Below are 26,200 nucleotides of genomic sequence, written 5' to 3'. Positions count from 1 at the left end.
TCCCCCCCGTCGTGTCCTGCCCTTGTGCGGTGATCCGGCGCGTGGAAAGGGACACACTGCATCTCTCTCACACACACATACACACTCATACACAAACACACACTCGCTCTCTCACACACAGGGAGAGGAGGCGGAAACCTCCATCTGCCCTGCTCGGTGACCGACCCGTCATCCTCGGGTTCGGGGGAAGAAACGAACCGGTTCCATTTTTTTTTCTTTTACTTTCTCGCCGTTAACGACACCGGAGCCGTGATGTCAGAGAACCGGGAGGAGAAGAGGAGGCAGCTGAACATGGAAGAGATCTCCGGTCTACATCCAGGCTGTGCCCCGGACTGCACCACCGCCGCCGCCGCCGCCGCCACCTGCCCTCCCGGTACCGGTAAGTCACGGAGGGGAGATGGTCCCGTAGCAAAGCGTCCGGTCCTGGTTAAGCGCGTGTTGTCGCTGACGGTGTCCGGTAGTCGATGCTAACTGACCCGTGAGCCAGACTCCGGAGGTCCTGTGAGGTCGGGTTACCGTTCAGCCATGTTGCATGGAGGGGGGGCTGGGGGGGGGGGGGCAACGGCGGGGCCCCTGACACCTGCCCTCATTCCCGGTAACCGGAGAGAATCACGCTAGAAATCAGCTGAATTAGCGGGAGTCAGCGGCTCCACCGTCGTCCCGCAGCGGGGGGTGACTTTGTGACTCGCCGCGGCCGTTCAGCCATGTTGAGGGGGGAGGAGAAGCGGCTAACGGCGGAGCTCCGGGGGCTCTGACACCGACCGAACGACACCGGGGGAGCCGCGGAGGGAGGGAGGTGGCCGGGTGGAGGTTGGTGAGAGGAGAGGGTCTCGCGGAGGAAACCGGTGCCCGGTCATTGTCGCCTCTGAGTCGGATGCGGCGGCGGCGGGAGCCCGCACCGTGTCGCCTGGAGACGGAGCAGGAGGCTGGGGTCGATGAGGGTAGAGAGTGAACCGAGGCCACGATCATCATGGTTTATTCATATTCTATATACACTCAAATGTATGCTGATTTCTATATCAAAGAAGTTTCAACTTCCATTTGATCATTTGTATCTAATGAATGATTTTCCATTAGTAAAACATATTATGAAATTAGATTTAAATGTCTAGTTTCAATTTAATTAGTATAAATGTTCCTCTGATCAACAGATGATGGTGACAAGTCATTGCAGCTCTAATTTTCATTATTTTCTCTATTTGACTTATGTAATATACCTACAGTCACAATATCAAAATACAATCTGTGGATTGATTAAGAATCTTATTAATTTTTTACAATTTAATTATCTATTCATATTAAAATGTTCTCAACCTGCATTGTTTTAAAATATATTTATTATATAATATTGTTTATACACATAGTAAACACATACGATTTATCTTTTTTAACAGGTGGCTGTTATTAACTTGAACCTGCAAAAGTTAGATTTTTTAATTCTATAACTTAAGTACAGGGGATACTTTTCTACAATGCAGTATTAAATACCAATATTATTATTTATCTGTATTTACTTTTCTTTCATATTAAATTTTTTTTTTTTACAGGTGGCTGCAACTAATTTAGTTTTTTATTGTATTTTTTAAACACATTTAATAACAAGGAATACATCTTCTCAAGTGAAATAATAAATAATAATAAATGTATGTATTTTGTGTTATTTGTGTAATACCACAATTATATATGATCACAAACATGTTCGAATAAGTACTACAGCTGTTGTTTTAAATCGTTGTATTTGTGTCAACGACAGGAAGTTGTCCTGGCTAACAGCTGTTGGCAGGTGGAAGCGATCATTGATGATTATTGATCATAATTGACGATTTATTGGAGGAAGGTCAGGAGACGACTCAGCAGGGTCCGTTACCATGGCGATAACGTGGGATGATTTGTGCCCTTATTATTGGACCTTTTTCAATTCAATAATTTATTAATTCACAGATTCACTTTGTTCATGTTCCTTCTTCTTTTTTTCTTCTCCTCTCCTTTGCCTCGTCCCTTCATCTTCCCCATCCCTCTCTCTGCCTCTCTCTCTCTCTCTCTCTCTCTCTCTCTCTCTCTGTCTCCATTCTTCCCTGTCCTCTCTCGGCCTTCGTCCTCGACGCCTCTCTTCCTCTCTCAATCCATCTACTTTATCTCCCTCCCCCCTCCTTCATGCCCCTTCCCTCCACCCATCCCTCTATCTCTCTCTCTCTCTCTGTCTCCCTCCCTCCCTCTCCCTCCATCTCTCTCTCTCTCCCTCCCTCCCTCTCTCTTTCTCTCTCTCTCTCTCTCTTTCAGGTCAATGAGAGGCAGCAGCAGCTCGGTCTGAAGAGCAAATCCTCCCTCGTTTTCTCTCCTTTACCTCCTCCCTCTTTTCTTTTATCATGCTCTCCTCACTTCCATATGATGAAGAACACAGTTGTCTTATTTTAGCAGCCCTACCTTCCACCTCCTCCTCTTCTTCCTCCTCTTCCTTCTCGCTTGCCCTCCTCTCTCCTGAGTTTTGACTCCCTCTCTTTTTACAAACACACACACTCACACGCTGAAAAATGAAGCGTGGGTCGAGTGTGTTGCAGCCTCCCTCTGATGCAGCCAAACGACACACACACCCTGCAAACGCACACACACAGACACACACCAGTGGTAGTGTTGGTGGGGATGCTCGTTCACTAAGTGTGCCCAACACACATGCGGAACGCACACAGGACACACACGCCGAAGGTTCAAGCCCTTTCCCGGCAGCCACCTCTCTGTTCAGCCCTGATGTCAGCACCAAGATGGCGTCAGACCTTCTCATCAAGCTGTCAGGTAACACACACACACACACACACACACACATACACTGTGTGACTCAATGCATAGGGTTGCTAAAGTTGATTATTATTAATTCATAAATAATTTTTTAATAATCGATTTGTCTCTGAAATGTAAAGAAAAGTCTCAAAATGAACATACACAACCTCGGCAAAAATCCAAATTCTCAAAAATATGTGTAAAATAACTCCCTGTATATAAAGACGATCAGTGACCGTATATTTATAAAGATGTATAGAATGATTGATTCAGAATTCACTGCTTTGTCATGTATATGAATATGTCATTGTGAGTCAAGTACAGTCAATGTACTGTAATGTGAACTTCTCTCTTCAGAGGCCACCCAGAAGGCCCAGGTGCACCCTGGGATCCTAATGGAGGCGGAGCCTCAGCGGCGGGAGGCTCTGCTGCAGGTGCGGGGCGGTCAGCAGGACGAGCCGGGCCTCGCTCTCTCTCCAGACGGCCCTGGGGCGAGTCCTGAGCCGCCATCCCTCACGCACACACCCGATGGCAATGCCACCACGGACACGCTGGCTTCAGACCTGCTGAGGAAACTGGCAGGTACGGTGTGTGTGTGTTGGTCTGAAGTCATAGAATTACAATTTACTGTAGAATTTGCCTTAGAAGTTTTGTTTAATATGGAAGTGATGGTTCAGGATACAAACTGACAGGTTTTCCACCAATCACAGAACGCCAGGAAGTGAACTGCCATGACGTCAGGATCAAAGAAGAGGAAGAACCAATGGAAGTGGACACAAGGGCTGTCTCTGACCTCATCCGTGATCGATCGGGTACACGAGACACTTCCTCATCTTCCCCAAAGATGGCGAACCACCATCTGGTCATCAAATCAGAAGACCAGGGTCTCCACAGAAACGAGGATCACGAAGGCAAAATGTCTGAACAGTGTCTCCTAGGTCTGAAGATGGAGGACAGCTTCTTCACTGAAGGCTCTGGCTCAAAGACAGGCGATGGCGCCGCCTCTGGTTCCAGCACGTTTCCGTTTCATGGCGTCTCTGGGACTAAGATGACAAATCTTCTCTCTGGAGTCAAGATGGAGGAGCAGTTTCTCTTTAAAGCAAAACTTGCAGAGCGGCCTTTCTCCTCAGCAAAGTTTCTCTCCGGAGTCAAGATGGAGGACGAGTTTTATTCAGGTGTCAAAATGGAGAACCAGCTTCTCTCTGAGGCTGAGGTGATGGACCCGGTGTTTTCCAGAGCAAAGGCAGAGGAGCAGCTTTTCTTTGGAGCCAAGATGGAGGACCCGTGCCTCAGGGCCGTGCTGTGGCAGGACATGTCGGTGAACCTGGCGTCCACGCTGCTGCACCAGCTCTCAGGTATCACACACAAACACCTTCACACATTCCAGATTCAGTGACACAAATATTTTCAACACAGTTTTTACACTCTTAATTGTGGAATTCCAGATTCTAAAAACCTCTCTGCTTGGTGACATTGATTTATTTAATCCTCTCATTAAGGATACTTGTTTATTGTTATTTGTCAATTTTTATATGATAAATAAATAGCAACTGGTTTTCCATCACATCTGCTAACATGGAGGAGGCAAGGTTTATAATCCATTCTACCTTCGACCACCAGGGGGCATTGAATACGTTTTTTCAGTTTGCTTTGCAGCTGTATGGGAGGTAACTCCATGTATTTGTGTTTCTGTAGAGAGGGTCAGTAAATCCAACAGTCAGCCAATGAACAGGTCGACTCCGCCCATCAGAAGCAGGTAATATGTCACTTCCTGTCGTCGATGCTGACACTTTGACCTCCGACCTCTGACAATATGTGTGTGTTTCTACAGCCCTGTTTTGAAGCTGAATGGAGACCCACTCCGTTCCCCCTCACTTGTGAAGAAACAGGAACCTCCACATGGTAATTTACTGTACACACACACACATGGACACACACACACACACACAGTAGCTCCATCATCATCAGTGTGTGAGCGTGCTCAGCGGATCCTGTTAGTTTGAGGGGGCGTAGATCTTTGAACGCTGACGGACATCTCACGGGACTGTTTTTGTATTCATATACTGAAGCACTGTTATGTTTATCATTGATTTGCTGCCTCACCAATCCCAGTGTAATACGCAATAATGAAAAATGACACCGTCAGTCACAGTGTGAGGATTAAAGGCTCAACACAGCCACTGGTCCAACACACTGCACCTCAGAAGTGAAGGATGAGGCCACGGAACTTGTTCCTGTTGTCATCAAAATCCCACAAGACCGAAACCAACAACGGTCATAACAATACACTTCATTTCTATAAAACTTCTAAAAAGTCAGAGTAACAAGGAGCTTCCCACGTATGATGTGATAATATCATATATAACAGTGTAAGTGCACAGGTAAGAAAAGCCAGGCCGTAGTCAGAAAACAGCTTTTATTGAGCAAACCCATAATCAACAAACATAATCATTAGATTAATCAATAATGAAAATAATCGTTGGTTGTAGTATTTAGCAGCGTTTTTTTATTTATTTTATTTTTATTTGACCTTTATTTAACCAGGAAAGTCCCATTGAGATTAAAAACCTCTTTTCCGAGGGAGTCCTGGCCAAGAGGCAGCAACAAATAACATATGTACACTCACAATATTACACTCACAACATATAAACAGAAATTAAAATGATAAAAAACAGTTACAAGTAAATTAAAATTCATAAAAAACTGTGATTAAGTAAAAATACATATTAATCAGATGTTTTATTATTGATTTATTAATCCGATTCCAATCTCTGCCCATACATGTAGCTTCACAGATTTTTTTTTTAACCACGGCCCTTATATTACTTCTGGGAGGATTTGGCTGCAGTTTTTCAATTATGACTTTTTACTTTCAGTGTGCTGTTTCTGTCTGTGTTATAGATTTATTCTGCCCTTTATGTTTAATGCAGAGATGATAGTGAAGAGATCTGAGTAAACACAAGCTCACAAACACGTCTACCTATAATAACTTCCACAGGGTCTCATCATTAGTCGGTTTTTGGAGCGCAGATAAAAAGAGAGGAAATATGGAGACGGAAGAATTATTTATTGAATCGCTTATCGGAAATATAACACTTCCTTTTTTGTTCTCACAGAAATGCAAACCGGCCTCAGCAGGGATCCAACTGCAGGTTACTTCTACAGGTAAAGTGGGGAAGGTTCTTACACTTTGTAAGAGGTGAGGTCAATCTGAGGTCAATCTGAGGTCAATCTGAGGTCAATCCATCATGTGTTAAACTTCAATAATTAAAATCTCATGGTTGTGTCCATCCGACAGTTTTTGAGATATTTCACTGGAGCAACTCGTCGTCCTAATTATGAGCTGGAAATAAAAAATAAAAATGATTATTAGATTGTTTTTAAAGGAATAAACCTCATCTCGACATGTGGAGTGAACAAGGTTGGCTTCACTGCTCTTGTCGTTTAGTCATTTGTATAATCTGAGAAGTCGATATGAGGTTTTGTGCTAGAAAGAGATTCAGCAGAGGAAAGATTTTAATGCTTTAGTTTAAAAAGGTTTTAGAATTAGCAGAAATCAAACATCAAGGTCATAGAGAGGATCAAACATCTGCTGCCATGGCTACTGTGACACATGCTGTGTGTCATCCCGCCCCCCCCCAGGTGTCATGTGTGCGGGTTTGAAATGGAGGGGCGTGTCCTTTTCCAGAGTCACATGACAGAACACCGCCAATGGGAGCACGGATCCTTCTCGCTACGCTGCTGCGTGTGCGACTACTCGACCAATCAGGAGGCAGAGATGAGGGCTCACGCCGACACGCACCTACACAGCGACTCCGGCGTCAGTGGAGACGTGAGGTGGTGCATTGTTATTTCATTTTTCAGAATCGGTTACGTTCACTGTTTGTGTTTTTTTTCGTTGAAATTTCTTTTGTGTTTTTCCAGTTTTTTTTTATTCCCTATCTGTGTTTTCCTCTGAATGTCTTTTGTATCCGTGTGTGTGTGTGTCTGTGTGTGTGTGTGTGTGTGTGTGTGTGTGTGTGTGTGTGTGTGTGTGTGTCAGTGTGTCTGTGTGTGTGCATGTGTGTGTGTGTGTGTGTTTAAGAATCTCTATGTTCATTAAACACTTCACTTTCTGGTGTGTGTTTTCTGGGTCATGGTATGTGTGTGGGTCATTAACCCCTCCCTCCCCTCCCAGATGCCCCATCACCCCCCCTGCCACCATCACCGCCTCCTCCAGCAGTGCTCTGGCAGTTGCCATGGCAACCCCACCGGAGAAGAGCACCTCCGAGCATCGCTGCCGCATCTGTCAGAGGTCGTTTCCCGGGCAACAGGAGCTGCTGGTTCACTTCCAGGGTCACCGCCAAGGCAACCAGTACCGGTGCGACCGGTGTGGTCACCTGACGCGGACAGCCAACAAGCTGGTGGAGCACGTGCGCGTGCACACGGGCGAGCGGCCGTTCACCTGTGACCTCTGCCCCTACAGCGCCAAGCGGCGGGACAGTCTGCGGCTGCACTGCAAGGTCAAGCACGCCGCGCACGTCGGGGGGAGCGCGGCGGACGCACCCGGCGACGTGCACACGCACCGCTCCTACGTGCACGGAGACAATCAGCGCTCAAACAAACACGTCCAGCGGCTGCACACACCGCTCAACACACACACTGCTGCTCCCTCCTCCTCCTCCTCCCTTCCTCCTCTTCATCCCTTGCTCTCCGACCGGGCAGGATGGAGGGATTTGTCTCCTCTCCTCCCCATCACAACGCTCATCTCTCTGAAACCTCGCTCTCCTCCGCCCCCCAACTCTTCCTCCTCCTCCACCAAACACTCATTTCTCTGTTACCTTGGTCTGACAACCTCTTTATAAACCTTCTTTGTCCTCCTCTGCTCGCTTCTTGACTCCCCTCCTCCTCTTTCATCCTCATTTCCCTGCTTCCTCCTCTTTTGTACTTCACTTCTCCTCTTTTGACCTTCTCTCCTTCTCATTTCCTTGCCTTGCCTTTTTTTTCCTCCTATATTGATGCCATGCTTCATCTTATGTCATCTCCTTGTTTCCTCCTCTCTCTTCCTTTCCTTGTTACCTCTCTCCTGGCCTACACTTCTCCTCTTCCTTCCTTCTTCTAATTTTCTCTTTTCCATTCTTCTCAACTCCTCTGTTGCTTCCCTCCTTATTTCCTCTCCTCTGCTTGACATCCCGTTTCATCTTCTTGTTCCTTCTCCTCTCCTCCTTTCCTCTCCCCATCCTCTATCCATCCTCTGGACTGTTAAAGTGATGGATGTAAAGCTCTGTAATGTATCTGAGGAACTTTCACTCAACACTAAGTATGAGAATGTCAAATATGCTTGATGCACTGAAAAAACACACAAAGAACGTTTTGAATTTACCGAACTTTTTGCATCATGCTCGTGATCTTTGCTGCCTGCTTTTAGCTGCTCATGTAATCACTAAACTCTTTGGCTATTTAACCGACATATTTATTGCTTGTCTCTCTCTCTCTCTCTATCTTGCTCTCTCTCGCTCTCTCTCTCTAGTCTTTCAGAAACCCTGCACTTAAAAATCCTCTCGTCACAATTTGCACAAAAACAAACACTCAAGATGCTTAAATGTAAAGATTGTTTATTCATTCTGTCCTTTTGTTTTTGAGAAAATCACCAGAAAGAAGTCGTCTAGTTTTCCTAAGTTTTCCTAAAATATGTGAGATAATTTCACCTGTTTCAGAAAAACATTATGTTTATCAACCTGTGATGTTATAGGTCATCGCTTTCATGTCATACATGTTTTTAGAGAACTCGACGCAGCTCCACCAGGTTTAACTCTCATCTGACAACATTAAATCTTTTGAAATCTGTTTTAAGGCTTCAACAACATTTAATTTCATCACAGTTAAATCTGCTCAGTCGAATGTAAGATCTCCAGGCTGCGAGAACTTAGAGATTCAGTTTATGATTCAACATAGATGACACAATAAACCAGGAAATATCCAGATCTGAGAAGCTGTTTTAAAGTTTTGGCATTTTTATTTATGACTTCATTATAATTATTTAATAGTTCATATTCCTGAATGAGAATCATCTACGACGACTTCTGTCTCTTCCTGCTTTGGGGATTTTTAAGGGGACGAGGTTTCTGGCAGACAGTGATGCTATTTTTAATATTTGTGTTGTATATTGATAATAATGTATTTGTGTTTACATGGCGACACAGGGCTCCTCAGAGTCTGACTCGTCAACATTTAAAGTTGCACTACACGTTGGTTCACTGAGATCAAAAATGTTTATTTTAACTCTTAACAAACCAGAAAGACGAGTAATGTTAAAAACCACAAACGTTCAATGAATTTAACAATTTTACATTTGTTTTTCCATGTTGCGTTTACATTACAGATCACAGACTGTAAATAAAGTGAAGCCAAATCACCTTGATCGCCTCCTGGTGGCTGGAGACAGAATGTGTTCTGTCATTTTAGATTGTTCTTATCACACTGAAGTTTGTTCAAGTGTTCATGAGACGCCATGATTGACAGCTGAGACTGATGGCGGCGCCCATATCCAGATGATTGGCTCAATTTGTTACCGTGAAGAGGCGTCGTTCATCTTATTTACAGTCTTTGCACACGACCGATGATAAACGACAGGAGAGATTTCCACGTTTACGACATTGCATTCACGTCATTGCCACTCTGATGAGAAACTTTAAAAAATAAACTACATCCTGTAAATGTGGCTAAATCACGGTTTTCAGGGACGTCCGTGTTCTTTAGTCAGAAACAGCCAGTTATGACTTGGAAGTTATTTACAATACTTTTTCACAAATACAGGTTTGGATAAAATTACATATTTTTTAAAAGTGTGTTGATAATTTTAAGTCCCACAAAACCGACAGAGAGCCGGCGAGAAGAAAACACTGCACACGTGTTGTTGGAATGTGAAGTGTGTGTTCTGTCGGGGGTGCTGCGTTCTGCACGTTTCATTTTTACTCAGACGAGCATGAAACTCAAACATCACCTTCCTCTCAGATCCTCTGGCTTCTCTTTTCTGTTCCTATCTGCTGAATCCTGTTTGTGTTCGCTGCTGCAATGATCAATAAAGTTTAATTTCATCTGACTCAGCCTGTACACACACACACACACACACTGTGTTTTTATATATGTGCAGTTTATACTGTGTGTACGCCACTAAAGGTTACACTGGTCACATTATTAATTAGATGCTGTGTGTGTGTCAAGTTATCAACACACGTTTGGAAAGGAAAAGATGGTTGTGGTTGTTTTATGAGTTTTCTTCAGTGACTTTGTGTTTTTGTGGTTGTTTGTCTCTTTTTTGGTAATTTTGCGTCTCTTTGATTATTCAGTGTGTCTTCATGCTGGTTTTGCGCCTCTGGTCGTTTGTCTCTTTGTGGTCCTTTAGCGTCTCTCTGATTGTTTTGTGTCTCTTTTGTTGTCATGTGATGTAAGTCATCATTGCATAACGCATCTTTGTGATCGTTATGTGTCTCTGTGATAATTTCATATCTGGTTATTATGCTTCTACTTGTGTTGTTGTAGTGTGTCTTGTAGTTGTGGTCGGGCTGTGTCACCCCTCCGACCCGATGTTGTTTGTCTTTGTTGTTGTTGGTTTTAGTCTTTTGTATAATTGTTGAGGGTTTTATGTTTTATGTTCTATGTTCTGTGGATGAGCCGGTAGGTGAGACGCTATTTAAACCGTCTGAGCACTAACGACAGAGAGAAACCAGGGATGAAGGTCACACACCACACTCACCCAGCGAGTGGGAGGAGAAGTGTCAATCGCCATGGGTCCTGTCCCCTCCTCGCGTGTAACCATGGTTACCTGGCATGTTGTAGTTCTCCATGGCGGCTCGCGGGGGGCCTGCTGATTGGCCGGGAGCAGCACGGGGCTCTGCGAATCGTCCTGCTGTGCGGGGGCCGTGGTGGGGGGGAGGAAAAAAAAACTCTCACCCACATAAATTCAAAGGTCGTTATTAGATTTCAGCAAATGGTGTTAGAGGAGAGGAGAGGGTGAGAGAAAAGATGGAGAGCTGGGAGGAGGAGATGAAACAAGGTCATGAAAAAAGCAGAAGAGGAGGTGGAAATAAGGGGGGGGGGAGAGGATGTGGTGAAGAGGAGGAGGAGGAGAGCATTGTGTTCTTCTTCTTTTGGGCAAAAGGTCAAAGGTCACGGCCTGAGGGAGTCAACATGAACACAGACCTCAGATCACAGAAACCTGAGGAACCTTTAACGTCGCCATTAGTGTGGTCCGTGTCCCATCTGCTAACCAGGAGGAGACAGTGTTATACTGCACTTGATTCCACCTTAGAAGATGTAAAAATATCTGGATATTATATATAAAGCTTTTCTTCCGGTCTTGCTGACGTCGTGCATATTGACGCAGCTCGTGGTGGGCGTGGTTTCCCCGCGGATTGATCGACCACTTGGTGTCAGGATTTCGCGGGAATTCGCCGCTGTCAAAAAGTGACGAGACCCAAAACACAGTAAAACTAAAAACACGTGTTCAGCTTTAAATTCAGTGCTAACCAGAGACCACGTGATCGACGCTGAAGCTCACGGGCACTACACGCCCACGCGAAAGAAATTTTCAAACATGTATGTAGAATGTTTTACTTTGAAATCAGGAAGCTGTTTTAGTATTAGATGAAGCCACACGAGCAACTTTCTCACCTCTAGAAATTATTTTTGTTCTCTAAATAATCTAATAAATCATGTTTTTTATTTGATTTTAAAGGTAATTTAAGATTTAAACCGCTCTATGTTTACATTTTGGCGGCTTTTACCTTGGTAGGTGAAACCGGAAGTGTAGCAATCCGTTGTGTTGTGTCTAACTTGAGACCGTAGAAGAAGAAGGGGGCGTGTCGCTGAGTGCTAGCCTGGTTGCTAACCACGAGCTAAACTTCTACTTTCACTTTGAGACAAACAGCAGCGGGATGCGCAGCGCGCAGCTTCCTGGGAAACGAAACTTAACGCAGCCACCCGCCGCCGCCGCAGCAGCCGTGTCCGACGCTTCCTGGGTCGTAGATGCGGTTCTTCAAGTCACTTCAGCGGCCATAAGTGAACTCTGAGCCGACGGCGTGTAAAAGTTTGGAGAAGTCTCAGCCGACAGCTAGCTTCAGTGACTAGCGCCCGCTAGCATGGAGGGCAGCAGACACACGGCGAGTGAGGAGCGGGGAGCCGAGAAGCTCATGGACGACTACCTGAGATCCATCGGCTTCCACAGGAAGAAAATCGCCAAAGACGGGTCGTGTTTGTTCCGCGCTGTCGCCGAGCAGGTGAAGTGACACGAGAGGAAACGCGTTGCTAGCATGAAGATGTGATTAGCTAACCCAGCGCAGGTGACTCGCGGCTCCCGGGTCAGTTTGTTGTGTTCCGAGCGGGCCAGCGTGTGTCCGCGGGGAGCCGAACTCCCGTCAGGCTACATTTTTCAAGACTTTACATTCAAAATAACCTCAAATTACAACTTCTCCTAATGCACTGCGCATTGTAGAGCCGAAAAAGTGGTAACCTCGAGTACAAGTCAAGTAAACTACATATTCCCCTTTGTATTTAAAGTTGTCTTCACACTAAAGTGCTCAAATGAAGTTATCTGATAAGTAAATGACATTGCAACACTTGTGTCTGTGCACGTCAGTCGCTCGCGTGCGTCGGTTTCACTGCAACTATTCAGTTCACAGTATTATTTCTGTTTCATGTATATTTTCATACTTCCATGCGTTTATATTGGGTGCTTACAATTTCTTTTTATTTTTTACTTTGTCTTTTTTGTCTCCTTATTATGGAGGACATGGTTTCCAGAGCTGTGATGTCATGCAGAGTTAATTTAGTTGGTGCTCCACAGAGTTTAAGAAGCTTTTGTCCACATTTCAGCACAAACTACTTCCTGTAAAATCTCCATGGAGCACGATTTCACAACGAGTTCTAACCTTCATTAAATAACATCTACTGCATTAGACTTGTCTCCACTTCCTGGATGGGGTGAGGTTTATGACTGATACAGCAGCCTGCCACCAGTGTTTATTTACAATCTATTTTCATCTCGTTGTCCCCGAATGAACTGTCCTCTCAGTTTCCATCTCTACAGTAAAATCAGCTGTAATTGTGATGTTTTGACCTCCTGTGTAATTTGTGTTGACCTTTGACCTCTTTCAGGTGCTGCACTGTCAAAGCCTTCACACTAAAGTTCGTACCAAATGTGTGGAGTTCCTGAAGCAGAACAGAGAAAACTACGAGGCGGTGTGTACACTGTCTACACAGAATCACTATGTTTTTACGTATTTTTAATATTTGAGTAAACATGCAAACACGCTCTAATAAATTTAGAGACCAGAGTCCGTCCCATGTGAATTTTTTTTAGAGGTGATGCTGATTCTTATATTAAGCAGGAAAGCATTTTAAATACAAATATATTAGCTTGTATGTGTATATAAGAAATACACGTGTCAATGATTCATAGGATTTGTAGAATGTAAGGGAAGAATTTTTTTGTAAACATGAGGCGTGTTTGGGAGGTTTCAAACTCAATGTGTCATGTGGCTGCAATGCATTCTGGTCTTTCGGCTGTAATAGAATTGATGATTGATAAAACAGATTTTTCTCTGAATGGCTGGTAAATTGTCCTTATTTCGCTTTGAAATTAAAGTTTAGCTTGTTTTCTACATTTTCTAGAAACTCCATTGAATCCATCTTTAAAGTCCTGAAAAATGTTCATCACAAAATTGTTCGAGGATTGTTTGCTGAGTTCATCTGAACATTCGTGACATTTACTGTCACGTCAAAGAAAAGCAGTAAATCCCCACGATGATCCAGATGTTATTTTGTTGTCGCTGTATCGTCACTAGTGTCTCTTGTGTTGCAGTTCATCGAGGGAGACTTTGAGCAGTACCTGTGTAAACTTAAGGATCCTCAGGTAAAACCAGCGATAGACTCATTTCTCTGTTTAATCTTCCACCTCTGAGTTGGTTGCTCTGTGTCCTATTCTTCATATTTACTGATGTTTGGATGAAAGTGTTAGAACCGTATAAATTATTTCTGTTTCTCAGCAATGGGTCGGAGAGGTGGAGATCAACGCTCTGGCCGCCATCTACAAGTGAGTGAAATAAGGCGTTGGGGATTTCCTTAAGCCGGCAGTGGCATAAGAGTGGATTTTTGTATCTCAAAGTAAAAAAAATGTCGGGAAGTCGTAGTAGCACATTCCATCTCCACAGAGGAAATAAGTTCATAGCAGGAACACAAGTTGGTCTCCCGGCAGAAGAAATGAGACGGAGAGAAATCAAATCTGTTGCTGAACTAGAAGAAAGTCCGAAGTGACTGTGATGCCTCAGGGGAGAACGTGTCACTGATGGACTAACACTCCGCTCCTGTGCCTCTGTGTAGGAAGGACTTCCAGATCTTCCAGGAGCCCGGTAAACCTCCGGTCAACATCACAGACAACAACTTCAAGGACAAGGTGAGACTGAAAACATCAGGATAACGAAGCCAAATTTAAGATTACAGTGTGAACCAATCAGGCATCGTTTTCAATCTAAAGTGTTCTAGCATCTGGAAAACTCCAGAGTGGTGTGGACAACATGAGTAACCAAAACAACAGTGATGAGAATGTGGACATTTTGTTTTGAATCTAAAGTGTTACGGATACAGTCACAGACCTACACTAGTCTTCTGTCACCAGGGGGCGTAGTTTTACACGTCTTCATAATACTTCAGAGAGGATTTAAATATGTTTAGTTTCCATAAGCACCTACTTCATAGCTACATTTCCTGACATAGTAACCAGGGTCTTTATTTATGACTCAGACTCATCAGAAATAAATACAATATTGTATTAACATTCATTATTGTTACAGTAATGACCGGCTGTTGATAATATTTGCCGCCTTGTGTTTCTTTCCCCTCTCTTTCAGGTGCGGTTGTGTTTTTTGAACGGGAATCACTACGACAGCGTTTATCCCATCGGCCGCATCAAGAGTGCAGCTCTGTGTCAGTGTGAGTTCACCTGGTCATCATGGTTACACCTGAACTAGCTTCTTTAGTATTATAGTACAGTTCTCCGACTCTCTCTGTTAACTGACTGGAGAGTATGGATATTGTCCATACACAAATAAAATTGAATTGAACGTTTTTAATAGTAACATATCACAAATATTTAAATTCGTACCTTCTCCTGCAGCCATCGTGTACGAGATGTTGTACGAAGACGTGTTCAAGGTCGACCACGGCGCTCTGTGTCAGAGGGTCAGCCGACCCGCCGACTTCCTGAGTGACGACAGCATGGCCGCCTGCGCCAGCAGCGACGGCTCTGACCTGGAAACAGACGAGCCGCTCTGGTAGGAAACTCATCAATTCATTTGATTTCATTTCAATTAAATCTGTAACTTTGGCCTTCCCTGATTGGTTAATAGTACGAGGGTCGTTCAGGAGTTTGTCTCCACAATGAAATTACATCTCGGCTGATTTCTTTGTTATTTACACATCAGCAGAGTGAGACCTGCTTACAGCTTATTGTTTTTTGTGAGTGAAATCTCATTGTGTGTGTGTGTGTGTTACAGGTTGGACCATGGAACAAGCACTTCTACAAAACCCAACAACCAGAGCCACAGGGTGACCCATACACACAAACACCTAAAGCCATCAAATTCTGTATAAACCTGCTCACCGGCCTGAAAACAAAGAGTAACTCTCTGTGTGTGTGTTTGTGTGTGTCTTTCAGGGTCGTGGGCGTGGTCGGCAGCTCCCTGAGAGGGTGAGACGTTCACTGAACCCGACCCTGCTGAGAAACGTGGAGTTTGACGTCTGGAACAAAAGCAAGAGAGGTGTTTAGATTTTCCTCGTTTAGTTCATTAAAAACAGCCGGAAAACTTTTCCTTCATTATAGACAAACCGTGGATTAATACATTTACATTTATTGTTAACTTGTTCTTTCAGCCCAACAGAAGATGGATTACTGCATTGCTGCTGGGATGCAATACACTGTGGGAGACCGCTGCCAGGTGAGTGAGTGAGTGTGATTCACATGTGAGCTGTTCTGTCGACTGTGTCCACTCAAGTGAAGCCATCAGGGCTCCACTATTAATCCTGACCATATTCAGGACTTCTTCAACTACCAGATGCAATACGGGTTTCTGTCCTTTTAGATATATTTCAAAAGTGCAGATACTTGGTCCATTTTTATTTAATTACTTTAAAATCTGTTTATCTTTGTGCATTTTCACATTACGTGTACAGGTTCGTCTGGAGGGCACCGGACGCAGCTACAGCGCAACCGTCAAGGAAGTTCCTCCCAACGAAAACCTGGTGATAGTTCACATAGAAGAACTGGGCAAGAGGTTGGTCTCACACACGTTTTATTGATTCCGTTAAAACACAGACGCATCAGCAGCCACGTGGATTTGTTGTCTTAAAACCATGGCGGAAGGTTATGCTCCTGCTCTTCTGACCATGAATATCACCTGCTATCATCCACTGTCACCAAACTGAGATCTTCTAAACCTACTGACCTCGGTACCCAGTCCTCCAGCTCTGCTTTCACATTCAGCTGATTTACTGTGAAGCTCATAGAGGAAGTGACACAGCATCAGCTATGGCTTTGTGCACGTTAGATCATTCTGTGTGTGTGTGTTTGTGTGTAGATCGGTTCCTCTGTGGAGTCTGCGGCCGCCCGCTGCTGAGAACAGCTGGTGCACAGTCGTCAACAAAGACAAGAGGCTCAGTAACGGAAGCGGAGGTGATGACAAACACAAACTCACACACATTTACAAAAGTTTTTACCTGGCCCACTGAAATGTTTCCCTGTTTTTTTCAGATTGGGAGGAGAGGGGTAAAGGCCGAGGCCGGGGAAAGCCCGTCCCGCCGCCCTCCTCTTCCCAGGCATCGCCGCCGGGCTCCAGTGGGCGTGTGCTGAAGCAGCACTCGTGGCCCCCGCAGGCCACCGTAGAGGAGCAGGGAGGGGCCAAACCCAGCAGGTCAGGGAGTGAACACACTGAAGCAGCCAAGATGAATTTATGATTATATCACGTGGCTGATTCAAGACGTCACAGGGCCCTGATTTCAATTTCATGGAACGTGCCAACGAGTTATTATTTGTTGTTTGATCGGTCGAGTAAAAACATCAATGAAACGTATGATAACATATATTTAAAGATATGATTTACACATGAGTAAAGGTTTGTAAGATGAGATGACAGACGATACATTTCAATCAGTATCTTAGGCTTTTTTGGTCGAATTGAGAAACAGATAAAAAAAAAACTTCCCAAGGAAACAGGAACATGCCAAATGACCTCGTCTTCATGTCTGTGTGTGTTCCTGCAGAAAGTCTGGGAGCTTGTCGGAGATCGGTCTGACAGCCAAGCAGCGTACGGCCAAAGAGGAGGAGGAGAGAAACGTGGCGCTGGTTGAGATCCAGCTCCGAGACGAACACAGCTTCCCCGCCCTGGGGGTGAGTTTAAAACACAGACTGACGTATTTCATGAAACACTTACAACAGAAAGTCAGTATATGTTGTTTATTGTTAATATTCATTTTTATTTGCCTCAGACCGGGTCGCAGGGCGATGGAGGGAGGAAGAAAGGAACCGAGAAGAGACCATCCCTGGGAAATAAGACGGTGAGTGAGTTTTAAAAAGGTTTGGCTTGTTATTTGTTTTAATGACATGATTAAGTACAAACTTTTAAATTTCGGTTCGTAAACTAAAACACAAACCCACAGTTTTCAAACTAAAACCAGCATGAATGAAAATCTGTGAAGAAAGATTTCACTCGTTTAAAAAAAGTATCGATCATTAGTTACAGTCTATTGTTTCCAATGCCTTTCCTTCACAGAAGAGTCCAGTTGATGACATCCGAGCAGCTTCTCCCTCTGCTGGTGAAAGACCCAAATCCAGCACCCCCCCACCTATAAGCACTACAGTCACCACTGCACCTTCTACCACCACCAGCCCCAACCTGCCGGCTGCTAAACCTGCTGCTTCTCCATCTTCAACCTGTAGCTCCACAAACACAACCGCCTCACCCACAGGCTCCGCCCCTGGCCTGACACCAATCTGTGCTTCCCCGACGACTAAAACAAAAGCACAATCTCTCCATCCAGCTGCACGAGTCTCAACAAGTTCTCTTCCTCCTGCTGCTGCCCCGAGCGCTAAACCCTGTGTGACGGGTGGAGCTCTGTCTCAGTCTGTCCCGTGCTCTGCCGCCATCTTCTCCTTCCACACCCCGGCTCTCCCCACTGCTTCAGCGGCCCTCTCCTCCTCTTCCGCAGTGCCTCCTAAATTGACTGCCTCCCCTCCTCCTCCCTCCTCAATACCACCTCCAACCTTCATTGCTCCCATCGCTCCCTCTCCTGCTCAGGGCTTCCTTCCTCCGTCCTCCCTCCACCGCTCCTCCCCACCCGTCTCTTCTCTCCCCCACTCCCCCAGCCCACCGTCCTCTTTGTCCTCCTCTCATATCCACCATGCTGCTCAGGTCCGAGAGTCTCCATCACAAAGTAAGAAATCTCAGTCAGACCTTGACATTCGTGCAGGAAATGACTGGTCACTCCTGTTTTTTATAAGTTTTACATCTTTTCTCTTGTTTCAGAACCTTTACCAAATTCTGGAGGAATTTCTGTGGCGAAACCTCAGACATCCCTGACCCCGGCCTCATGGACCAAGGGAGATGTTCAAACACAGCCTTGTCTTCCAAAGCATCAGTCTCAAAATCAGGCTGCTCTGATCCAGAGCCAAATCCAGATGCCCCTGATTCAGAAGGAGATCCAGTCTTCGATTCCCCTCAAGCACCAACCTCAGCCCCTGACTGAAGTGCCTCAGACCCAGGCCTACCTCCCTCAGAACCAGGCCTCCCTCCCTCAGAACCAGGCCTCCCTCCCTCAGAACCAGGCCTCCCTCCCTCAGACCCAGGCCTACCTCCCTCAGAACCAGGCCTGCCTCACTCAGACCCAGGCCTGCCTCCCTCAGACCCAGGCCTCCCTCCCTCAGACCCAGGCCTCCCTCCCTCAGAACCAGGCCTGCCTCACTCAGACCCAGGCCTGCCTCCCTCAGACCCAGGCCTCCCTCCCTCAGACCCAGGCCTTCCTCCCTCAAAACCAGCCCTACCTCCCTCCGACCCAGGCCTACCTCCCTCCGACCCAGGCCTACCTCCCTCCGACCCAGGCCTACCTCCCCCCGACCCAGGCCTCCCTCCCTCAGACCCAGGCCTCGCTCCCTCCGAACCAGATGCCTGTCCCCCAGCATTCCTCCTCTCAGTCCCAGTCTGACATGGTCCATATTCAGTCGTCTCACCCACATCCAGGAGCTTCTTATCTCCACACCTCCCAGGCCTCCATCCCAGTCTCTACCTCTGGTTATCTCCAGCTGTCTCACCACCAGAGCCACCCAGCTCAGCCTCCTCATCCCTCCCAACTCCCACATCCCTCCCTCTGTATCCCCGCCTCACCAAACAATCCCTCACTCCAAACCGAGAATCATACAGAATCCCCACAGCACCCACCTCAGCCCGAGTCCCCGCATCAACCTCCCGCCCATCCGGGGCACCCTCCTCACCCTGCTCATCACCCTCACTTCCTCTCTGCACCTCACCCCCAGTCCATCCAAGGAGCTGTTCCTCTTCAGAACTTGTCCCAGCTCTACCAGGACCCCCTGTACCCTGGTTTCCCCCGGGGACAGAAGGGCGACATGGTCCCGACTCCACCCTACTCCTCCATCAAGTCGGGGGATGACCTTCCCCAAGGTGAGCTGGGAAAAGGATTGTCTAAATTTATCTGATAAATTCATTCAACAACAAAGAAACTATCATTGTCGTGTTTATGTTGATATTTTTTTAGACTGTTATTTTGTACACTGAATGATAAGTGTTTATCTTCCTCTGCAGACGTCAACATCTTGAGGTTTTTCTTCAACATGGGCATCAAGGTACGACAACTGACCAAGTGCTCGTTCAAAAACACACACTCTGAGATTCAGTCCTCTAAATATGTCTGTATTCATCCAAGAATTATTCCCTGAGAAATGAATAAGTCTTTCAACGAGGACAGAGTGAGAGTCTGTGGCTGATGATGGTTTTATGTTCCAACACATTTCAATAAAATCAGGTTTGAAATGATATTTCTGCTCTGCAGTTTCCTCTTATTGGCTGCAGAGGGCGCTGTTGCTCAGTATAAATTACACTGTTGCTTAAGATTAAATCAAACTTATTTTGGCATCAAAATCAGAAACTGAAATTCATCCCTGCTCCTTGTCTCTTCTCTCCAGGCGTACTCCATGCCCATGTACCCCCCCTACATTTACCTCCTCCCCCTCCAACAGGCCCACTCTATGCAACCAAAGCTCCCCTCCCGCTCCCCCTCCCCAAACCCTCATTTTCCTCCCACCAGGCACCAGGAGGCATACCCTCCCAACCATCAGACTTCAGTGCCAGCGCAGCATCCATATGGCCACCAAGCCGCTCTCACTGAACCCCACCGTCCCAGTGAACCCTCCTTCAACCAGGCCGGGTACCACGTCACCCAGCCTCCACCCCACAGGATGCCCTGCAACTCACCGCAATGGCGACAGCACCCAATGCCCCCACCCTCAACCTCCAGCTACCAAGTTGGGTATCCTACGTCAACTTCACCATACCAGCTTCCTCCTCCTTCTCAGGGGTATCACCCAGGTCAAGGCACAGGTCACCCGTTTTACCCCCCAACCATGACTTCATACCCCCCCTCCTCGCTGGGATACCAGTCCTCTTCCAACCCTGACGAGCTCCAGGGGGTGATGGAGCAGCTTCAGCCAACAAATGGAGATGCACTGTCTGGGCATGGGCCTGGACAGGTCCCTGGTCCTCTGGATGGTTCTGCTGCTGCTAATTTGGCTAATGCTAACCACAACAGAATGGTTGTTTCTTGTGTGAACAATTTTGGTACGCAGATGTTTTTATTATATAAGTTCTTATTTGAATTATGAAATTGAAGTCCACACATTTAAAGCAGGGTTTTGTCACCAGGGGGAGCTGAAGTGCAGATTTCCTCTGTTCAGACTTTAATGTGATGTTTTTCTTTTCCATCAGCACTGAAGGAGCAGGGGGAGAGCCAGAGGAGGACGGTTCTGCTGGTCGACCCGCCACTCAACAACACACCCATAGTACGGACACACACACACACACACACAATCTAGTGCAGACGCTCATTAACACAGTTTTTCTTAATTTATCATGAAAACTAAATCTCTAACCCTAATTTTGGGTCGGTTTGTGTTAGGTTTCTATTGTTGTATGTTATTTAGTTGTGGGAGTATTGACAGTGATATTATTAAACCATGCTGAACACTCTTCTTTGTCTCAGCTCACTCTGGTCTCAAACTCTGATGACCCTGGCTCCATGACCACCATGAAGCCCAGCAGCACCCCAGGTACTCCATCACCTTATGGCATCATCCCCAAGGACACTGTCCCCGGCGACAACAACGCCAGCCTCTATCAGGTCCACCCAAAACAATCGTACTACAACAAACCGTATGCCAGACTGGGAGTAAAGGAGCACGGCAAGGCGGGACATCTGCAGACCATGCCCATGACGGAGGGTCTGTCCATGGGCTGCAGCACAGAGGATGACTGGGAGGAGAGGGAGGGATTTAAACCGGCAAACGTGAATCCCAGAGGGTCAAAGAAGATCTACAGAGGAGGGCGAGGTCGGCCCGGAGGCTATGATGGAGGTAGGGGAGGACAAAGGAGGAGGCAGGGAGGAGAGGGCTTTAACCACGGACAGTTTGGCCCCTCCCACCGTGGGCGAGGATGGTGATTCAAGCTCTCAGCCAATGAGAGGACAGTGGAGTTTTTTTTGTTGCCTTATTTACTCGTTCTGATCGCACTTTTTTTCTTGCTACCGCCTTGAGGTCTGGGTTGGGCAAATACACACTTCGTTGTTCTGTGTCGCGTTCGCTGCGTCCAAATCTTTCAGCCGGTTGTTCAAAGAAACACTATCAAGCTCACTATTAGCTAGCGAATGAGGATAGAGCGTTAGCATGGGCAAGTTTACATTTTACAAAACCTTGAAAAATGGATTTAAGGAATATCAGTGTTTTTGTGTTGGGCTGCAATGATTCTTTTTTTTTTATGTATATAAATATATAATCTGTGAGTAATTTGGTCTCGTTGCTTTTTGTCCGAAAAACAGAAATCTCTCGCCAAAATGGTTTCTAGTTTTTTTTCTGTCACTGCTAATGGTTGCAACTCTTTTTTTTTTTTGTTTTCTTTGTGGATTTTAAAAACGTTAGTGCTGCGTGGAATCCTCCGCGTCAAACTGACACTGGATGAGAACATCACAAATGTCTGTGCTCGGAATTTGAGTTTGATTAACGTAGAATTTATGCGATTCTGCCGGGAGGAGGCTAACATTAGCAAAAAAATGTAAACCTGCACAAAAACGTTAAAACCACAAAATGTAATTCCTATGCCTCTGCCGTTGCACATATTAAATATCTGATGGAATATGGCTGCCTGTTTCTTGATGCTACGCTAAGCTAGCGATTGTCTCACTTTAGCTTCATATTTAGCATTAGCAGACAGTATCAATTTTCTTATGACTGCAAAATTCCTATTAATCATAGGTGATGCAACATGTCCATAAAGCACTCCACATTCAAGAATGTCTGAACGTGTCACAATAAACTTTGTATTCATAATATACAAATAGTTTATTAGGCTCTTCAGTGAGTAGCGTGGACCAAAATATAAACAGATTAATATTTGGATTAAACCAACATATGATTGTACTTGACGACGGCCTAAAGAAAATTTGTATTGCTGCTATAAAGTTTACGGCAGCCAAACTGTATGTGGACTTTAGAATTTAGTTTGTGTTGCTGATGGTTTCATGTCCCCTCTGAATAGTTTTAGTATTTCTTTCTTCACCTTGCTGGGTTTATTGTTTATTGTTCTTCTGATTGACTGTAGAGATTCAGTGCCTTACATTTGTCACTTTTAACCATCTTAATTATTTTTCTTCTGAGATTGAGGAACACTGTTTGTTGTACAGAACAAAGGCTGTTTGTTTTCTGTGTGACCGAATTAATAAATCTTTGGTTTAAAAAGGAAACGTGGAGAAACTCATTTTGTGATTTGAATACTTGAAATATGTTGGAGATTTTTGAATAAACTTACAGAAGAAAGATTTTTGTTGCCATTCTTTATTAATTAGAAGTCCAGGTCATAATATTATTTGGTGGTAATGGATGACCTGCTAACCTATGACTCTTTTTTTTTGGACAACATGCTATACTTGATATTTTGATGCCCAACTTTCATTATATCGTATCCTACCACTGACAATATTTGTTTACATAAGACATGCAGTGCTTGTCGTCATAGTTTGGTAAGAAAAATTATAAAAAGTCAAATGTTATGTTCGAAATATGATTTGAAAACTAGTGGACAAATTACCACGGATCTTGATGGTAGTGATTGGATTTTCTTTCACTTTCTATAATTTTGCTTATAACAACGGCTGAGACTTTGATATCCGACTGTAAAAAGACACAGGACTGAGAATTCTACTTCAATGTTTCTTTAATAAAAGGATGAAACTACAACCTCCTTATTTACAAAACAACTTGACATATTGTGGACACAACCAGAACACCTCATGGACAGCAACAGGAGAAATTGGAACATTTACATTAATTACAACAAAAAAGTATTTTCTGTCATTTAAACTGTCACGGCAGCTCTTACATGACTCATCCCATGACAACTCCCTCAGGTTAACGCTGCAGTCTGACGTCTCCCTGTAACATGCGTGTCCCGTGCTCTCAGTAAACTCGGAACCAGGATGAAACGATTCAGTGTGTAAACCTCCAAGCTTCAGTGTCCCTGAACCTTCTGGACCATCACCAGGTTAACGAGGCGGCGGTTACAGCGTCCACTTCAAACACCTACAGAGAAACAGATCAAAGTGGGGTATCAACCGAGTAACTCCTCAAACATCTGTGCTTATCTCACGTGTGTCACATACAGTTCATTAATAGTCTTGGCGTGTGTAATCTTAGTGATCATGTGACAGAGACGGTTGTTTAACACACTCTGAAATAGTCAACATGCATCTTTATATATTTATAAACCACACACGTGAAGTGTGATGAAGAAAATCCAGTTTCAATAGATGAAAAACATTGACTATAAAATCCTCAGTGCAGATAAACCAGGTAGGATGAACACAACGTTTTATAACGAATCACTAACATTAAGGAATAATTCTAAAGTAGCTCCAGAGCATCAACTGAAAACAGAACCAAAGAGAGGAGAGGGACAAACCTGGTCTCCCTGTGTGTACACAGGCACTTGCTGGAGCAGTAGCGCCCCCCGCAGGTGGTGCACGTGTAGTGAGAGGGGAAACCACAGACGCAGCAGAAGTGACGGGGGGGCAGCGATGAGACGGGGGCCGCCGCTGACAGGTAATTGGGCTCCGGCTTCTCCGACAGGTTCTACCAATCAGAGAAGAGGGGGAGGAGTCAGCTGACAGAGTGTAAGCCAATGAGAGCGCAGGGAAAGCGTGCAGGTGTGGGACTTACCTCCTCCTCCAGCAGGGTGGTGAAGTTTTTCCTGAAACGTTGTTTGAAGTGGTCACCCCTCGTCTTCCTCCTCTTCTTCTCTGGACGAGACAAACATTTGGAAAATGCGTCACATGATGAGGAAGCGAGGAGAAGATGCACGCCGGCCTCTGACGTGTCCAACCAGGACTCGTTGTGAATTGTTCTGTCTTACTACAATCCCCTCATTATCTACTCACCCTTACACCGATGGAGGGTGAACTGTCCCTTTAAGACGTAAAGACCCTTGAGACAGTGTTATGATTGACATGAAGTCTCACCTGGTTCCTCGTTCTCACTGAAGGCGGGCAGGCGAGCAGTCGGACCTGGGGGGGGCAGGGAGGACAGAGGGTCGTCCTGGAAAGAGTAAAAACAACAACATTGACCCGGATGAAAACCAGCAGAGTTCAAACCAGTGTGTGAACTTTAACTGGGCCCAGAGCTCCTCCTCCTCCTCCTCCTCCTCCTCCTCTGTGTGATCAACATGAGGAGGCTCACCTGGAAGTTGTCTTTCTCCAGAGCATCGAGCTGACGAGTGAGACGCCGCTGACGAGTCGCTTCATCCAAGACCCGGCGCTGCCCCTCCACCCGGGCTGAGGGGGGGGGGGGAGAGAGAGAGAGAGAGAGAGAGAGAGAGAGAGAGGTGGAGAGAGATGGAGGTAGAGATTGATAGAGGGAGGGCGGTAGAGCGAGAGAGAGAGAGAGATGGAGAGAGAGAGAGAGAGAGGTGGAGAGAGGTGGAGAGAGAGAGAGAGAGATGGAGAGCGACAGAGATAGAGAGACAGAGATGGAGAGAGAGAGAGGTGGAAGTGGAAAGAGAGAGAGGTGGAGAGAGATGTAGAGAGAGAAAGATGGAGATGGAGAGAGAGAGACGGAGAGATAGAGAGACAGACAGGTGGAGAGAGAGTGAGAGAGACAGGGGGAGGTAGAGATTTATAGAGGGAGGGCGGTAGAGAGAGAGAGAGATGAGAGAGAGAGACAGAGATAGAGAGAGACAAACAGGTGGAGAGAGAGAGAGAGACGGGGGAGGTAGAGATTGATAGAGGGATGATGGTAGAGAGAGAAAGAGAGACAAAGAGAGGTAGAGAAACATGTAGAGAGAGAGAGAGAGGTTCAATGAACGAGTTGCTGTGAATCTTTAACATTTAACAATATCCACATTTATTGACCTCAAAACGATATTAAACCATGAACCAATAGAAACTCGACGATTTAACTTTGACAACGTGAAAGTTGATTCGCGGTAACGTCGCGTTTTTCACGTTCGTTTGAATCTTTTCGTTGAAACCAACTCACCGGAGGTTTTCTTCTCCAGCACCATGTTGTTCTTCCGGTTCTACGGCAACCGCAAGGGGACACACTGAACAAGACCAAACGCGATTTGATTTTCAATCCCCGTCCACTGGTTGATTCAGATAAACTTACCTGGACATATTTATATTTAGGAAAAATTAAAGTTATGTAAAATTTTGGATAAAGTTTAAAATGGCGGAACATCTGTGAAACTATAGTTTTTAATCAACGTCACGTAACGAGGGAATTGAACGTTTATATTTGAGTGCGTTGCTGCTTTCTTTATCGCCACCTTCCGGTAAAATAGAAACATGACTGTCCTCCCCACTTAGAACGATTGTCTATACATAAAGTATTGCAGGTGAACTCAGATACTAGCAGAATAACAGTAAATTCCCCAGGCAGGTGAGAAGGCCAATCATATAATCCACCAAATTTATATGTGAATAAATAAATATTCTGACAGGTTTGGAGCTATAATTTAAACCAGGACCCATTCTTACAAATAAAAGGCAAAAAAAATAGTTTAAGTAGTTATTTGGTAAAACCTGGATTTTAACAGTCAGAGACTTTTACTTTACTCAACTGTAACTT

General features: G+C 45.3%; 3 protein-coding genes across 4 annotated transcripts; 2 read left to right on the top strand and 1 right to left on the bottom strand.

Moving 5' to 3' along the window:
* Positions 1–187: 187 nt before the first annotated feature.
* LOC133949612 (uncharacterized) lies at positions 188–9,137 on the top strand. 2 transcript variants are annotated; one of them, XM_062383539.1, is made up of 9 exons: positions 188–379; positions 2,281–2,790; positions 3,133–3,357; positions 3,486–4,130; positions 4,471–4,531; positions 4,607–4,677; positions 5,892–5,940; positions 6,418–6,612; positions 6,953–9,137. In XM_062383539.1, exons 2-9 carry the CDS (start codon positions 2,532–2,534, stop codon positions 7,617–7,619), a joined length of 2,172 nt encoding a protein of 723 aa, XP_062239523.1. In that variant the 5' UTR covers positions 188–379; positions 2,281–2,531; the 3' UTR covers positions 7,620–9,137. The 2 variants fall into 2 exon arrangements, with proteins under 2 accessions (XP_062239523.1, XP_062239524.1); XM_062383540.1 differs by lacking the exon at positions 188–379 and having other exon boundaries at positions 1,725–2,790.
* A 2,520-nt stretch (positions 9,138–11,657) lies between these two features.
* Positions 11,658–22,899, top strand: otud4 (OTU deubiquitinase 4). Its single transcript, XM_062383515.1, has 21 exons — positions 11,658–12,032; positions 12,910–12,993; positions 13,616–13,666; positions 13,800–13,846; positions 14,134–14,206; positions 14,661–14,742; positions 14,927–15,083; positions 15,306–15,357; positions 15,467–15,569; positions 15,682–15,746; positions 15,982–16,082; positions 16,386–16,480; positions 16,559–16,718; positions 17,068–17,194; positions 17,293–17,361; positions 17,577–18,237; positions 18,330–19,478; positions 19,620–19,660; positions 20,000–20,651; positions 20,799–20,872; positions 21,073–22,899. The coding sequence occupies exons 1-21, from the start codon at positions 11,895–11,897 to the stop codon at positions 21,526–21,528; spliced, it is 4,437 nt and encodes a 1,478-aa protein (XP_062239499.1). The 5' UTR covers positions 11,658–11,894; the 3' UTR covers positions 21,529–22,899.
* Positions 22,900–23,276: 377 nt separating this feature from the next.
* On the bottom strand, positions 23,277–25,711 carry znhit1 (zinc finger, HIT-type containing 1). The gene is made up of 6 exons (XM_062383622.1): positions 25,610–25,711; positions 24,812–24,906; positions 24,595–24,670; positions 24,296–24,375; positions 24,039–24,208; positions 23,277–23,659 (listed from the first exon to the last, which is right to left on the bottom strand). Exons 1-6 carry the CDS (start codon positions 25,632–25,634, stop codon positions 23,638–23,640), a joined length of 468 nt encoding a protein of 155 aa, XP_062239606.1. The 5' UTR covers positions 25,635–25,711; the 3' UTR covers positions 23,277–23,637.
* Between the last annotated feature and the right edge of the window lie 489 nt (positions 25,712–26,200).

Source organism: Platichthys flesus, chromosome 24 (assembly GCF_949316205.1).
Source record: "Platichthys flesus chromosome 24, fPlaFle2.1, whole genome shotgun sequence".
In the NCBI taxonomy this organism is placed as follows: Eukaryota; Metazoa; Chordata; class Actinopteri; order Pleuronectiformes; family Pleuronectidae; genus Platichthys; species Platichthys flesus.
The sequence above is the reverse complement of the archived record's forward strand: the minus strand, read 5'-3'. Positions and strand labels throughout refer to the sequence as shown.